The sequence below is a fragment of the Muntiacus reevesi genome, chromosome 3 (genome assembly GCF_963930625.1).
Source record: "Muntiacus reevesi chromosome 3, mMunRee1.1, whole genome shotgun sequence".
Taxonomy (NCBI): Eukaryota; Metazoa; Chordata; class Mammalia; order Artiodactyla; family Cervidae; genus Muntiacus; species Muntiacus reevesi.
In genome coordinates, this window is record NC_089251.1 from 5,514,725 (window position 1) to 5,530,061 (window position 15,337).

Sequence of the window (15,337 nt, forward strand, 5' to 3'; positions counted from 1 at the left end):
GACAGAGGAGCCTGGTGGGCTCCAGTTCATAAAGTCTCTAAGAGTCAGACGTGACTGAGTGACTAAAGCTACCCAGGGGAGAATCCACATGGTAAGGGAGTCCCCAGGGCAGGGAGGGTTCAGCTGGCATGCCCGGGAGCTCTGAGGGGGATGTGCCGACCTGGGAGGCCCATGCTTGTGAAGAGGGCGCCGTCCGGGCTCCCCTGGATGCCAGCAGCCTCCACCCCGGCCCCACCGGCCTTGTCCCCTGGGGGTCACCCTCCCCTCCCCATGGTGTGGGCTCTGCTGGGGGAGGAGTTGGAGGTTCAGACAGTGGCGAGACGCGCCCGAGGCCACAGCTGGCTCGTGGCTGAGCAGGGGGGAGCCCAGCCCTCGGGGCTCACGTGAGGCTGAAGGGTGGCGGGGCGGGGGAGGCGTCTGAGATCCGCGTCAGGGGCCGGGGCTCAGCGCGGCCAGGCTGTGTCGCCCTGCAGGTTCCTGGCAGGTTCTGCCAGGGAAAAGGCCGCCGGTCAGCTTGGACATCCCGGGACACAGCCCCGCCACTCCGCGGGGGCGGCTTCCCAGGGAGCCTGGTGGCCCCGGGACCCCCTCCCCCACAGCCACCCGCGTTCCCTTGGGGGTGCCGGGGAAGTCCTTGCTTCTGGAAGCTGACCCTGACAGATCCCACCCGCTCTGCTACAGACTGTCACAGTTCTCACCTCCACGGGTCACAGTCACCCCCACGTGTTACAGTTGTTACCCCCTCCTGCTCAGGAGTGGGGCTCATTCCCTGGAGGAAGTCCAGGGGTTTTGAGGAGCCCGGGAAGGGACTTGAAACCAATCTTTTGGGCCAGGTGTCCGGGGGAGCCGCTGGCAAGCCCCTGGGGTTGGGATGTTTGGCACCAAATCTGACATCAGACTTGGTTCCAGGTGCCCCTACTCCAGGGTTGGGGTGGAGGACTCCTGATCACCCCCAGTCTTGCCCCCTACCTTGTCCACGGCCAACACTTGGGACCTTCTGTGGCCACTTCTCCGAGCCCTGGGCCCCCCGGCCCAAGAGGGAACCACACGGGGGGCTGTTTTCACAGCAGAATTGTCTTGGGCCCCGTGTGTTTATAGTCAGGTGGAACTTTCCTCCTGGCGGTGGGGGGCCCTCAGGGTTCACCCCCACCTCTGCCGTCCCCACTGTCCACAGCCGTCCCTGAGGAATTCCACAGGGTACAGCTGGGGAACCACACCTTCTCATTTGATGCCCATGGGAACTGAGGCACAGAGGGCAGGCATCTGGCTCAAGGCCCCACAGCGAGTCAGTGACCCCGCGGCAGGCAGCGCTCTGTCGTCAACCAGCACCCACCTAGTGTCACGGCCGGCCAGCACTCACCAGGGAGACGAAAGGACAGCGCACCTCCCAGCTCACAGGTGCACGCGCGCACACACCTGCCTCTGCCTCTGCTCCAGTCGCGACATGGCGTGCCCTCTGCCTGCGCCCGCCTGCAAAGTCCTCGCCCTCACCAAGCAGGCCGAGCACACCCTCCGAGGGGCCCGGAGGCAGCCCGCACCGCCTGCCTGCCTGCTCTTGACCTCGTTCCTGCCACAGATGGGGCTGGAGACAGGAGCGCTAGGACACGGCTCTGAGTTCGGCGCCTCTGTTCCCCGATCCCGTCACCATGAGGGGAGTAAAGACTCTAGCCCCTTCCTCAGGTCGCTGGGCGTGGGGAAGGCCGTCTGTTCCCATGTGGGGTGATTCCCACTCCTCTCCTTAGCACATGAGTGGCGCAGCGGTAAAGAACCCACCAGTATCCATGGCTGATTCACGTCAATGTATGACAAAACCCACTGCAATGTTGTGAAGTAATTAGCCTCCAACTAATAAAAATAAAGGAAAAAAAAAAAAAAGAACCCACCAGCAATGCAGGAGACACGGGAGACACGGGTTCAATCCCTGGTTTGGGAAGATTCCCTGCCGAAGGAAATGGCAACCCACTCCAGTCTTCTTGCCTGGAGAATCCCATGCAGAGGAGCCTGGTGGGCTGCAAAGAGTCAGACACAACTGAAGCGACTGAACACTCACGCACACCAGCACCTCACAGGCAAAGGTGATACAGGTCAGCTGGGTGAGGACCCTGGAGCTGGAATCCGCTGGGCTCAGTCCTCAGCCCGGCCTGAACAGCTGTCCCAGACCCCCTGGGCAGCCGCAGCCTCGCCGCCTGGCGCGCTCTGGAAAATCTAGGCCGGGCGAGACACAGAGGCTGGCACTGTCCTGGGCACCTCCTGCTGGTCTCCCCGGAAACTGGCGGTGCACGGCGGAGGGGGGCGACGGGGAGGGACGCTCCTGGGTCTGTGGGCTGCTGGACAGGCCAGCGGGGGCCCACAGGAGAGCACGACCCTGGGCTGGGTGCCGGCCATGCCCCTTTGGCTGGTGCCTTGAGGAACACGCTGCCCAAGGGGCCCCGCACCCTGGCTTAGCCCGCAGCCCACCCCCTCCCCGCCCCGCACCCAGAGCAGGCCCCAGAGCTCACACATGGGCGGAGGGGCGCACCCGACTTTCCGGTGAATAGTCGCAGGGTGAGTGCCCTGATGTGTGAGCGAGATGCCGAGAGGCCAGGGTGGCTCCCGCGGGGACCCGTGCGCCCATGGTGCACCCCCTCTAGCCCTGTACCCCGCTGTGGGGAAGCGGTGCAGGTGAGCACACGTGAAGGCCCCCACCTGGGCCTCCGAGCTCACGGGGGAAATTCCCAGGGAGTGAGCGGCTGGGGAGTGATGAACGCCATACCCCCCATGACTGTGACCTTCACCCAGTACTCGACGAGCCGCACACTGGGCTCACAGCCTCGTCTCCACGAGCCGGGCAGTGGGGCCTGGTGGGCCTGAGCCTCCCTGCAAAAAGGCACACCTTCAGTGTTTTAGGGGGTGTGGACTTGAGAGAGGGGCTGGTCTCGCCCCCCTGCATGCCCTCTCCTGCTGCCCAGCTCAGCCTCCTGGCACTGATGCCCCACGTAAGGCTCCAGAGCAGGTGACCTGTGGCACCAAACACAGCGCCTCGCCTCGCCCATGTGACAGGCCGGGGCGGGCTTCAAGCCGTCTGACCTCCTGAGTCCCCCGGGGGCGGAGGTGCCGGCCCGGCAAGCAGACCCAACAAAGGCAGGACCATTAGGGTTCCTCCGGGCCGGGCGGGCCCCCAGGGCCATGCCTGTGACTCACACTGAACGAGGCGCCCCGGCTCCTCCAAGCAAGGCCACCTTTGCGCAAAGGGCAGCCCCATCTGGCCTCTCATCAAACCACATCCTGTTTGTGTTGGGTCTTTTATCAGCACAGTCCGCGCAGTTCCATCCTTCACCACCAGGTCCCCAATGGAATCCCAGGGTCAGGAATGCACAGCAATCAGGAGCACTCAGGGCACGGGCCCCCGGGGTGGGGTGGGGAGCCTATATAAAGCAGGGAGCGCCCAGGAGCTGCACCTCCCGGACGAGAACCCAGAGCAGCTCTGCCCAGCCCAGCCCGGGTCCAGCCGCCCAGGTGGGAGCAGACCCGCAGCACCGTGAGTACCGCCGTTCCATCCCCGGCAGGAATCGCACTCAGGCCTCCTGCAGGTGGGGAGCTGGGCACTCGGCGCTAGGAACCCTGGGGACCCAGAGGGCTGGGAAGGCCCCAAGGGTGGAGACCCGCACCTCATCTTGCCGCCTAGAGCAGGCAGAGATTGACCACAGGTGCCCTCCAGGGCTCGGCCCTGGGTCTCCCTCTGTCTTCTCCTGCCAAGTCCTGGATGTTAGGGCCTGAGCCCCAACTTGTGCTGGGGCCCAGTTTTCGGTGTGGAGTGTCCCAAGCTCCCACTGGATTCCTGAAGGGGTCCATGGTCCTCCCAAAGGGAAGGAGAGAAGGCACTGCCCGCCCCGCTTTTGAGACCCAGAGGCCATTTCCAGGTAGACTCATCTACTAGCTGGAGTCCCACCTTTATCTCAAAGCTGTCTGCCTCGCTTCCTGCGGGGAGGAAACCTCTTGAGAAAAGCCCCCACCCCACCCAGACGCTGATGGAGAGGCTTCCCCGAGGCGGGTAAGAGGAGGGCTGGATTTGGGAAGAGGAGGGGGGACATGATTTTTTTTTTTTTTTTTTTTTTTTTTAAGCTTTTGGGCTGAGTACACTTTGAAATGTCTTCAAGGGAGCCATTTCTGGAAAGCTCTGGGAGGCCTGGGCTGTCTTCTCCAGAACCCGCTCCCTGTATTCCAGCCTCAGCTCTCCTCGGAGGAGGAGCAGCCAGCTCCCACTCACCGTGGTCGTTACCGAAAAGGCTTCCTTTGTGAGGGAACGAGCAATTACTGCCAAGGCAGAGGCACTGGGGGGAAGCCCTATTTCTGTCTCGCGTCCCCCACGGACCGCCGTGCACGGGGTAGGGGAGCGATTCCCGCGTCCGGCCCAATTAGACCCGGGCTTGCAGCTAGCTTTGTCACTTACGGAACTCAGACCTTGGGCCCGTCACCTGTTTGGGAGTCCTGCCTCCTCTGTAAAAGGGAATTAGGGAGGCCCTCAAGGACAGCCTCAGGTGGGGAAGGTTAAATTGGCCCACAGTGCAAGAAGCCCCCTGGCCATTAGAATCGGGAACCCTCAGGCCTCTGCTTTCTAGCTGTGGGGCCTGGGCACAGTCTCTTAGCCTTTGTGACAGTTCTCTTGCCTGGAAAAAAAAAGGGACTAACAGGGCTTCAGGTTAGGTTTACTATGAAGATAAAATACAACTGTGCAGGCAAAGGTTTACCTAGCAGCCAGGTTACACAGTTGGAGAAGGAAACAGCAACCCACTCCAGTATTCTTGCCTGGAGAAGTGCATGGACAGAGGAGCCTGGCGGGCTACACATTCCACGGGGTCGCAAAGAGTCGGACACGACTGAGGGCCATCACTGTCACTCAGGTACACAGACAGTGCTCAGTGGGGACTGGCGAGCGCTCCTCTCCGGGAGGACGTCTGAGTTAGGCTGGGCATCAGATCTGCTTCCTGCTTTCGGGAGCGACTGGCTTCCAGGTCAGAGACATGAGCAGGGCATCCCCACTAAACAGCTTAACCAGACCCATTTATTATCGAGTTGAAAACAAAGAGGGGTAGATGCTATTAACTCTACCCCATGGCTCTGAGATGATATGGCCCAGGAGTCAATAATTATAATAAGGGAAGAATGAGCCCAAATTTGCTCAGCTCTCCCGGGGCCGCCTATAAGCCATCCCAGCGGCAGCGGTATTAGTGTGCTAAGCTGCCAAGGCCGTCAAAAGATTGCAGGAGAGGGAGAACCAGCCTAATTGGCGCGGCTGGCTCCTGAACCTGCTAAGAAATTAAAGGCCGGGTCCCCCAACGTGGTGACACTTCCTCACGCTGCTTGCAGGCTGGGCTCAACCGAGCCGCCAGCTTACGCCTTTGATGGCAGCCTGGGAACCCGGGAAGCATGCAGGCAGCTGTGCGTGGCCCTAGGGTGCAGCCTGTGACCCCCTCCTCTCTCTCCTCTGGACCAGATGCGGAGCCCTTACTCCCTGCCCTACCTCCTGTTCCTGCCCCTGAGTGCCTGCTTCCCGGTGCTGGACACACAGGAGCCCGTGGACGCCGTGGGGGGCACTGGACGTGAAATGAGTTGGACGGACCTGGCGGGGGAACACCCCTTCCCGTGGGGCCCCCCTGCGTGGCTGAGAGCCCCACACCCGCGTGCCTTGCTTGTCACGGCCAAGGAGCTGTGGGCGGCAGGCAGGGCACGTGCCGGCTTCAAGCTGCGTCTCAGGAGGCAGGACGACGGCAGCGAGGCCACCGGCCTTCTCCTGGGGGAAGCCGAGAAGGCGGGGGGCCTGTTGGGGACCCTGGCTGAGGAGCTCAATGGCTACAGCAGGAAGAAAGGGGGCTTCAGCTTCCGCTTTGGCCGGGGGTGAAGGGGCCAGTGCGTCCTGGGAAGGGCCCCTCTCCAACCGACCCCATTCCTGCCATTTCCATGCGCTTCTCCTCTGGCCTCAAAGACAAAGACACTGAGAAGGTCTGGAGTATTCTTATAAAGAGTGACAATAGGAATAATAGCAGTAGGATTGGTTAGGTGGGTGCTTACTTTTGATTTCCAACTTTGCTGAAGCAAAAAACCCTGGATGGTATCAAAAAGGAGCTCAAAAAACCAGAAAAGCAAGGGAACAAGAAACACCACGTCTGGCACCACCCCCAGCAGACTGCTCTATTTCAGCCCCCTCCTCTGGGGGCCTGGAGCCAAGGATGCCCTCGGACCACGTATCTGAACGGGCAGAGCTGGTTGTGCTGGCTCTGGCTTAAAGGTAGGTGGCCTGAGTGATTCTGTGGGATAACCGAAGTTTTGACAGTCTCCGCCAGGATGTCAGGGGTTGACATCAGAAGTGCGACTGTGAGTGAGCACATTCCGCTGGGTACAGAGTGTAGTTCTGAAAGTTAAGAATGGTAAAAAAAAAAAAAAAAAATCTTATTCTCCATCCCATTAAGACAACATCCCTCCGGCAAGCAAACCTTGCTGCGGTGTTACGATGCCACTCGGAACCCGCTGCCCAGCCCTTCTGACAACCGTCCTCATCGGTGGTACAGCGTTTGCCAAGTCGAGAAGGCTCCTGGGAGGTGAATGAGGAAGGAATACGTTTGTTTGTTTTTTTTCCTGCAGCAAGGTTGAGTGTCCAATGTTCAGAATGTGAATGTATTGTTGTCTTTTGAAATAAAAGTTGTAGCGACTGCAAACTGTGACGGGAAGCCCGCCTGACTCTTGCCTGCAGGTCCTCTGTGCCCTGGGAACTTCACTTCCCGAGTTGCGAGTTGCCTTGACTTTGGGGAGATGGAAATCGTGTTGCCTGTACCCCACACGCCTCTCCCGGCATCCCCTTAATTGGCAGTTGGTGAAATACCCGTGGTCAGAGGTACAGGGAAAGACACACGGGTGGTGCATTTTTTCTCTTGCGCTAGACAGCTCTTGCCCTGGTCTTCTCCAAGCGAGGTGAATTCTGAGAGCAACTGCTCTGCCCCGAGGGAAGCCCGCGCTGGGCAGCCCTGGGGCGAGGTGGAGCATCTCCTTCAAATGCAGCTCCGCTGAGTCCTGCATCCCGACCCTAGTCAGCTCCGGCTGCCTGACGCTCGTCACTCCCCGGCTGCAACTGCCGGGACCAGAGCCTGTATCGATGTTGCCATGGCAACACCGCCCCTCCTCCCTTGTGAGCCGCGGCTTGCCCCTGTTCACAATTGAATAATTCCCCATTGAGCTGTCACAATTAATTGGTAGATTCTTATTAGCCTTTTTAGAACCACACTGGGCCTGGGCCCAGCTTGGCACCTCAAGAGCATTTCACAGTGTTTTTCCCGTTCTACTAGAGACTCAGGTTCCCCGGTAGCAGCTCTCAATCCTCGACAGCCTGGAAAGTCACTTCATTAAGGGGTGACAGATCTGAGCCACAAGAAGAGGCGGGCTGACTGGGGAGCAGAAATGAGATGGTGGGGCGGGACAGGGACGCGGGAGTCGGAGCTTCGCCTTATGCTGAAGCGAGCTGCTCGGAGCACGTGTCCTGGGCTCAGGGCCGTGGTGATGGCGGCCAGCAGTGACGCGGAGTCTGGGAGGCACCTTGTTCCCTTTGGCCTCTGCCACTGGCGGGGGAGGGAGGAGCCGGGAGGCCTCCTGCTAATGTGACAGGTTGATGGGGGGCAGGTGGTCTTTGTGGGTGAAAGAGGCGAACACTCGGCCCTGAAGCCACGGAGGGAAAGCTCATGAAACCAGTCAAGGACAGCTCCGCTGCAGAGGCCATACAACACGGGGTGGCCAGAGGAGGCAGGCGGGGTCGTAGCCTGGGCTCTCACCCCAGCACGTGCTAACTTCCACTCTGATACGGGGGAGGCGAGGCAGCATCCTGGAGTAAGTACTCCAGCCTGTAGCTCATTTACACACACAAAGAAGCCAGAGAATGTGCTCGCGACCCACCAGGGGAAACACAGCAGACCAAGGGCAGAGGGACGCCCTGCAGCAAGGTCCCCTGGGCCATGCGCTCGGGCCAGCTTCTGCTCTCAGGACGAAAGGAGACACCCCCGCAGTCACGAACGGTGAGAGCTGAGAACCTGGAGGTCACCGAGCGGGGGAAGACACTCCCGCACGTGTTTATGCACGCTGTGGGTATGCACCGGCTGGCTTTTAATTTAGTAGGATTAAGTTAACCTCGATGGAGAAATCCGAGATAAAGGGGGGGGGAGGGCCTTCAAACAGTGGATAACCTGTCATTAGGCTTTCATCATTAAACAGAAATCAACAACAAAGCTGTCCTCTCCAGTTGCTTGTACATTTGAGTTCAATAAACCTGAAAATCAGAACAATCAAACTGCTACGGGCGTTGATCTGTTAAATCCACTCCCACTGCGTTTGGGTAACCTTCCTCCTTAACCTCCCCACACCTCTCGACCCCCCGGCTCTGTAAAGGTTTGGGGGTCTCTCATGCCATCCCCACACAGCCCTCCCTCCTTGGTGGAGATGACTCCCCAGATTAGTGAAGGTGAGGCTCTTCGAAAACATCTGCTTTGGAAGCAGGGCAATTACGCTCCCCCAGCGGCCTGGCTGGCTCCACCGGCTGTGGCCGTGCTGTCCTCCGGCCCAGGCACCTGGGAGCCGATGCATTCGCTCGTGCTATGCATTCAAGACACATTAAAAAAACGCTCCATCTTGGTGTACAGATCTCCAAGTATTTAGCTCTTAAAATGGATGGGGAATATTTGCCGGTATTTTCTTGCATTTTTGAAATATTAATAAAAATGTCCAAGAAAAAAAGAGGTTGGGGTGGGGGCAATAGCAGACCATCAGGCAGCAGCTGTAGTGAGGTGTCAACTCACCCAAACAGTGCCCCAGGGCCAAAGATGCCGCAAGGCACACACCAGGGGAGACCCAGACCCAGGCAGGGGCCTTCACCGTCCAGGCAGGCAGTCGGGGCCCCGGCCCGAGATGGGGGGCGACCACGGAGGAGGGCTGGCACCGAAGACAGGGGACACCATGGTTGGGCAGTCTTGTCCCACCTAACGTCTTCTGTATGAAGATGACAGGTCGACATGGGCCCCCCAGAGCGCTCAGCTGAGGAGTGCCTGACGCCGACAGGGCTGGGCGAGCTGTAGTTCTCACTTCCCCTCTTTTACGATGGAGTGGGGGAGGCAAGCCTGGCCCTGGAGCCCCGATCGCTGCGGATCGTGCTGTGGCCACCTGGACTGCCAACAGATGAGTCCGGGACAGTAGGCATTAAGTGGGCACATGCTGTGTGACCTCGGGCTAGCTATCGCACATCTCTGAACCCGGCTTTCTCACCTGTGAAATGAAGACGGTCACAGAACCTCCCTCGTTAATTCTGAAAAAGGCATGAGGGTTTTCCACGGTGATGCGGACTGCATCCATAGAGTAGCTAAAAGCACTCCCCTGTGAGCTGTAATTCTAAAAAAAATGTTCATTGCAACCTAACACACATCTGGAATGCACCCCAATTCTAAGCGTGGTTGGATGAGTTTCCAGCCAGTGGTGCACCCATTAGCCGGCACCACCCAGGACACGCACCCCGTGTTGCCCGCCCCTCTGACCTCTTCCACCCGACCACGTGCCTGTTTAAGCGTTGCCATGCTGGGTCTGACGGCTGCCCGGCACCGTGTACCGTGGAGTGGGGCGAGTCTGTCCCCTCCCACTCCCAGTGCCCCGCCACATTCCACAGCCTAAACACACCACCCATACCTATTCCGTTCCCCTCTTGATGATTGATTTCAGTCTAGGGATCTCAAAGGTTTTAAAATTTTTGAGGCTGGAGGCTTATACATTTTGAGGTAACCATGTCAACAGCAGCTGCCCGCCTTCTGGGGCCTGGCCCTTGGGTGCCCACTCCTTGGTTCTGGAGCTCAAAGGCATGACTCGGACCTTTGACCACTGTTGTGGTGTGCACACAGATAGGTCTTCCTGGGGCTAGATCCAGTCCCCACCAGGTTCTCAAGGGGTTCTGTGACCTAAGAGGTTCAGGACCACTGACCTAGAATGGTGAGACCCAAATAAGCTTCTTCAGCTCGCCTGACACTCATCGAAGATGCTTACTTCGGAGAAGAGCCTTCTGAGACCCCTGTCTCACGCCACTGTGGCTGCGAGAGTGACTGGCGTGTACACGAGGCCTTGTCCTGGTCTCGCCACGTGGGAGCCATGACTGGATGAGCTCTCTGTGGGCACTGGGAAGACGGGATAGCCCACCCCGTCTGCGGGGCTGCCGTGAGGAGTCTGGGACCCATGCAGCCTGACCCAGGGGAAGCAGCCATCAGCGGGGACTTGTCACTGCAATCCCACGTCCTCTTTCAGACTGAGAGCTGTCCCTCAAAGGGAGAGTCTGCTCCCCGTGGAAAAGCCCCCGACTCAGCAGCTCTGGTGTCCAGTGATGGCTCTGCCACTGACCCACCCTGCGGCCTGGGCCTGTTTCTGCCTCCGTGAGACGAGGAGAGCTGTTCCCTGGTCCCGCCTGGGGCCACGCCACTCGAGCACACACCGCGGGTCCCACCGACTCCGTCCCGGGCTGGCGTTTCTACCACCCCTGCCATGGAGTGGCACAGCCCGCTGCCCAGGTCTCTGGGAGAGAGGCTCCACTGGACTGTGTGTCTTCACTGGGCTCTGGTGGACGGGACATGCGTCCTCTGACAGGCCTGCTGGCTTAGTAAGTATCATTAGCAGGGGCAGCTACTCACTTCCCCGACGTCCACTTTCCAAGCTGTCAGCTGGCGTCAAATGGAGATTGAGGACGCGTCAGCACCCCCTCGGGAGGTCCCCATGGGAGAGGCTGCACCGAGGCCCTGGCCAGTGGCTCCATCCCCTCACAAGCCAGCACACCCTGCTCTTCTTCGTCCACCAAGAAATAAGACGCCCGGAGCGCTGAACACAAGTGAACGGAAGGCACTTTGGGGACTGATGACAGTGGCCGAAAGTGAGTTCAAATGCAAAAAGGGAAAAAAAAAAGCCCTTGGGGAGGGCCAAACGCTTTCGGGCCAGAGAGGAATCCGGGATGTGAGCTCCTCCCCCCTTTTCAGGGACGGGCGTCACCGCTGATGGTGGCCCTCCTTCCCCACGCCAGTCGGCTGCGGCCCGTGTGGGAGCACGGCCCATTCTCGGGGCTGCTGAAGAGCCAGGGTGCTCGCGGGTGCACAGGGGCCTGACGCGAGGGCTGGCTGGTGACACAGGTGGCGCGGGGTCCTGCATGTTCTCTCCTGTCATGTGAGACCCGACACGGCGTGGCCTCCAGCTGCTTCGGGAAATCCTAGCTCCTTCCCTGTCCACGCACGTGCCAGGGCTCTGAGGATGACAGGGAAGGATTACGGACCACAGCAATTCGCCCAAGGTCTGGTGTTGTAAACATTTATTTAAAAAATACTACGGAGGAGAATGTGGATTCAAAAAAACACAGAGTCATATACAGAAAACAAAATATACTGGACCAAAAAAAAAAAAAAGACACCATAGGCATTCCAGAAGGGAGGACAGTGGAAAACTATTTACACATCATTTATAAAAGAGCGAGTCTACAAAAGAGTGTAATACCAAAGTATAAATGCAAAATATAGTGGCACATCGTGTGAACGGGGAGAGACAAGTACCTCATAGAAACGGGCAGTGGAGGGGACCTGATGGGCGTCGCTCCGCTTCGTCTGCAAGGCCACTGGCGGTGCTCGGGCACCCTCCCCCTCCGTCTGCGTGGCACAGCAGCCCGGGGGGGCAGAGAGGTGAGGCGCTGTGAAAACAGCATAAAACGACCCAGAGGAAACCACCTCTATCAGAGAAATAAAAGACAAACTCAGGTGATTAGTGTAAAAACGGGGCCCGTGTGAGGTCATGGGCACGGGGCAGCCTGGGGAGCAGGTGGGAGGCGGTCTCCTCCTGGTTTCTCCAGGGGTTCTCCTGAGCAAGGCCCAGGCAGGTACCGACCCATTCTTCAGTAGCTGCTCTAGGTCAAGGTCAAGGGCACGTGGGTTCCTGCCCCCTGAACTTAGTCCTGGGCAGCCCGGGGAGATGACGCTGAGGACTCCTCTCTGAGACACTTCCTGGGGTTTCCTCTGATTCTCTTCATCCCTGATGACTCCCACCGGAACGTTAGGTTAAGTGCTGCTTGTGGTAATTAAATAAGCTACGTGCCCACTGGGGCGCGGCCCACGTTGGACAGGGCTTCGGTGCCCTAATCCTTTTCCTCCTGTGGGCGTGTTGGGCGCCCGATGGCGGCTCCTTCTCTGTGGGGAGGCAGCTGTGCTGAAGGCAGTCTGGAAATGCTTCAAGAACTCTGGAAAGCTGAAGACTGGCTTGTCACCAGGGAAAGAGCCCTGCAAGAATCTATTTTGCCTTAGAGGAGCACGATGGAATGGAAAGAGATCAATTGCGAGTGAAGACCAAGCGCCTTGTCAGGGCCCCTGGGAATTCGGAAGGAAGGTAACTGCGCTCACTGCTGACCTGCCCAGGCCCTGCTCTGGGCCATCCTGGGCCCAGCTGCACCCCCAAGCTCGCCACCCCCTCCAGCCTCTGGGGCCCCCGTGTGCTCCCCCATGACCCTGCTACCCTCCAGACTCAAGCTTTCTATCCAGGATGAGCAGTGCACGTCACAGGAGAGTGGGCGATGGGGCCCTGAGGACCTGGAGAGGATGATGAGGAAGCTACCCCCATCGCAGACTCCTCAGCTTCCCCCGGGCCCGGGACCCAGAGGCTGGCTGGTGGCAGCGCCCTGGCCTGTCTCAGCCCCCAGTCAGGAGCCATCCTTCATGAGGAGACGGTGTTGGGGGGGGGGGGGGGGCGGGGTGACCCCTGGGCTGCACTTCCCGGGATGTGGCTCTGGACACGTGTCCTCAGCAGGTGGCCCGAGTGAGCCAAGTGTACACTCGCTGCCTGGGGTGAGTGGAGGGGACAGTCCCCAAGCCCTGCTGACTCAGCTCCCATTCAGGGTGCTCCTTCCTCGGAACAAAGGGGGCGAAGGCAGAGCCAGTGGAGGTCCTCCAGGGATGAAGATGGAAAGGAAGTGCTCATTGACCTTCCCGCCTGGCCCCGAGGGCTCAGTTTTGAAGCCCCACGTGAGGGGAGGAGGCTGCCGTGCCCACTGCAGTCCACAGAGTGGGAACTCCACAGACAGAACTCGAATGAGGCTCCGGGGGCCAGGCGGAGAGGGGAGGCGAGCGCAGGAGGACGGCGGGCAGGACAAAGGCAGTGGCGCCGCGCTCCACGGCGGCCTCCGCTCTGCCTGGCACAGAGCTCTGGGCCAAGCTCCCCATGCGCGGGTCCTGCTGGCCGACCGCCCGCCGTCTCAGTCGCGCACGGGGAGCCCTCAGGCGCTGGCGGCTCCTGCTACCTCTGCACGATGTCACTGATCTCCTTCACGGAACTGAGGAGTTTGCTGAAGTCCTGAGTGGCCGCTGGGCCACCCCCTGCTGTTGCTGGGCAGATCTGCAGCTCCCGGAGGTTGTTCTCCAGTTTGTTGATGGCCTCGCGGAAGGCGAATTTGTTCCTCATTTGCTGGATGGAGTCCACATAGCTCACGCAGAACGTGTAGAGGTTTTTGCCGGCTTCGAGCACGGCGCTGTGGCTGGCCATCTGCTCCGAGTTCTTGGAGATGGCCAGGCACAGCGCCTCAGTGCCATCCAGCACCATGCCCTTGGTGATGGCGCCACTGGTGAGCCGCTCAGGAGGCTGCCGGGTTTTCCGAAGAGACACGCGGGTTGATATGAGCGGGATGAAGGCGGTGGAGGATGGCGGGTCCCCTGCCAGGGCAGAGGGTGCTGATGGTAAGGGGGCAGGGGCGGGGCTGGTCGGGGTCCCTGCCGGCTTGGTGGATGCTGGCGGCTTTGGCATGGACGGGAGCGTGGGCTTCTTGGCACCCTCTCCCAGTTGGCCGGGCTTGGTGGTGTCGCTGTTCACGGCATCCGCAGCCAGAGCCGCGGGCTTCCCCTTCCCCCCGGCGCCTGCCTCCCCGGCTGCTTCCTGGCTCGGGCTCTGTGAGGACTTCCCGGCTTTGCCAGAGGAGGTGGGTGGCGGGGGCGGCGGGGCAGGTTTGAGCTTGGACAGCTTCCCCTTGTCTCTCCCTGGGGACTCGCAGGCGGGCTTGTGCCTCCTCCCCCGGGGATCCTCTGTGGTGGCTGCCTTGTTGGGCCCTCCGGAGGCTCCGGGCCCGGCCCGGTTGGTGGAAGGTGCCAGCTCGGTGGGCACCCCTGCGGCACTGGGCCTGCCGGCCTCCTCCTTGTGGGGAGGGCTTGAGGGAGGCGCAGCCGCACCCTGCCTCCGGAGGGGTTTCGGCGTTAGGCTGGGCGGGCTGGAGCCCGGGCTGGCCTCGGCCGCGTCCTTGAAGACCTCATCAGCAGCCTCCTCAGTCTTCTTCACCAGCCGGGGCGGTGGGGTGACCGTGCCCCTGGTCACCTGGTCAGACCTGTTCTCACTTGCCCGCTTCCGAGGCAGGGCCGGCTTCTCGCTTTTGTGGCCTCCGAAGGTGGACGAGTCGAACTGCCTGCCAGTGGACTGCAGGTCCCGAGGCAGGGTCACCGACCGCCACTCTGTGTCCTTGGCGCCGTGGGGCACGCAGGAGGCCGAGCAGGACCTCAGGAAGCGCTTGCTGGCGCCGCCGCCGCCCTCCTCTTCACCGGCGGCCAGCCGGCTGCTGGTCAGCGTGCTGGACTTCTTCCACAGGTGGGGCGACCGGAAGCCCGCACCCCCAGACTCCCGGAAGGCCCCGTTGGGGACCCCAGACCCGCCACTGGGCTTCGGGGACTTGGCTGACTCTGCTGCGTCCGGGGGTGCTGGCGCCAGCGCCCCGTTGCTGATTTCCCGGTTTTCCTCCTCGCTGGCCGCTTTCCGCTCAGGCGGGCCATCCATCTCCCGGAAGGAGCTGCTGCGTTTGGGAGGGGTTGGGGCGGTTTTCTTCTTCTTCTTGATCAAGGCGCTGAACAGGTTGGTCTTCTTGTCCTTGGGAAGCAGGCGCTCATCCTCATTGAGGCCTCCATCTGAAGGACCCCGCTCTTTTCGAGGGAGCAGTGGAGATACAGCGGGCTCGTGGTCCAGAGGATCTGAAACACACAGGGAAGAGTTGAACGAGTCCAGGCCAGAAGCGACGAGTGGAGAGCCTCGCCTGGGCCGGCTGGCCTGTCCTCACAGAGCGGCCTCGCATCTGGGCTCTGCCAGGCCTGCGTGTGTGGTGAGGCAGCCCGACCCTGGGGAGCGACTTGTCTCTGCTCACCCTCGGCTTCCTCATTGATAAAACGGAGGACAATAGAGCTACCCGGAGTGCTGCAGTGAGAATGGAATGGACGTGGGGCATTTATCACAGCTCTTGGCACGAAATTCCTCAGTAGCTATTGTCACTGTATGTTGGTGGTGTTATTATCGGGCA

The 15,337-nt window shown here is 60.3% G+C and overlaps 2 protein-coding genes across 3 annotated transcripts in view; one reads left to right on the forward strand and one right to left on the reverse strand.

Annotated features, from left to right (window-relative positions):
* The first annotated feature begins 5,473 nt into the window (after window positions 1-5,473).
* QRFP (pyroglutamylated RFamide peptide) lies at window positions 5,474-6,297 on the forward strand. The gene has a single exon (XM_065927109.1). The coding sequence runs from the start codon at window positions 5,474-5,476 to the stop codon at window positions 5,876-5,878; it is 405 nt and encodes a 134-aa protein (XP_065783181.1). The 3' UTR covers window positions 5,879-6,297.
* A 5,029-nt stretch (window positions 6,298-11,326) lies between these two features.
* Window positions 11,327-15,337, reverse strand: part of ABL1 (ABL proto-oncogene 1, non-receptor tyrosine kinase) — a 137,301-nt gene continuing 133,290 nt past the window's right edge. For both annotated transcript variants that reach the window (XM_065928237.1, XM_065928238.1), the window contains exon 11: window positions 11,327-15,014. In XM_065928237.1, coding sequence (XP_065784309.1) covers window positions 13,306-15,014 — 1,709 coding nt within the window. In that variant the 3' untranslated portion in view covers window positions 11,327-13,305. The remainder of the gene's footprint in view (window positions 15,015-15,337) is intronic.

Excerpts from the sequence above, each read along its gene's own strand:
- QRFP (XM_065927109.1), top strand. The coding sequence starts at position 5,474 with ATGCGGAGCCCTTACTCCCTGCCCTACCTCCTGTTCCTGCCCCTGAGT.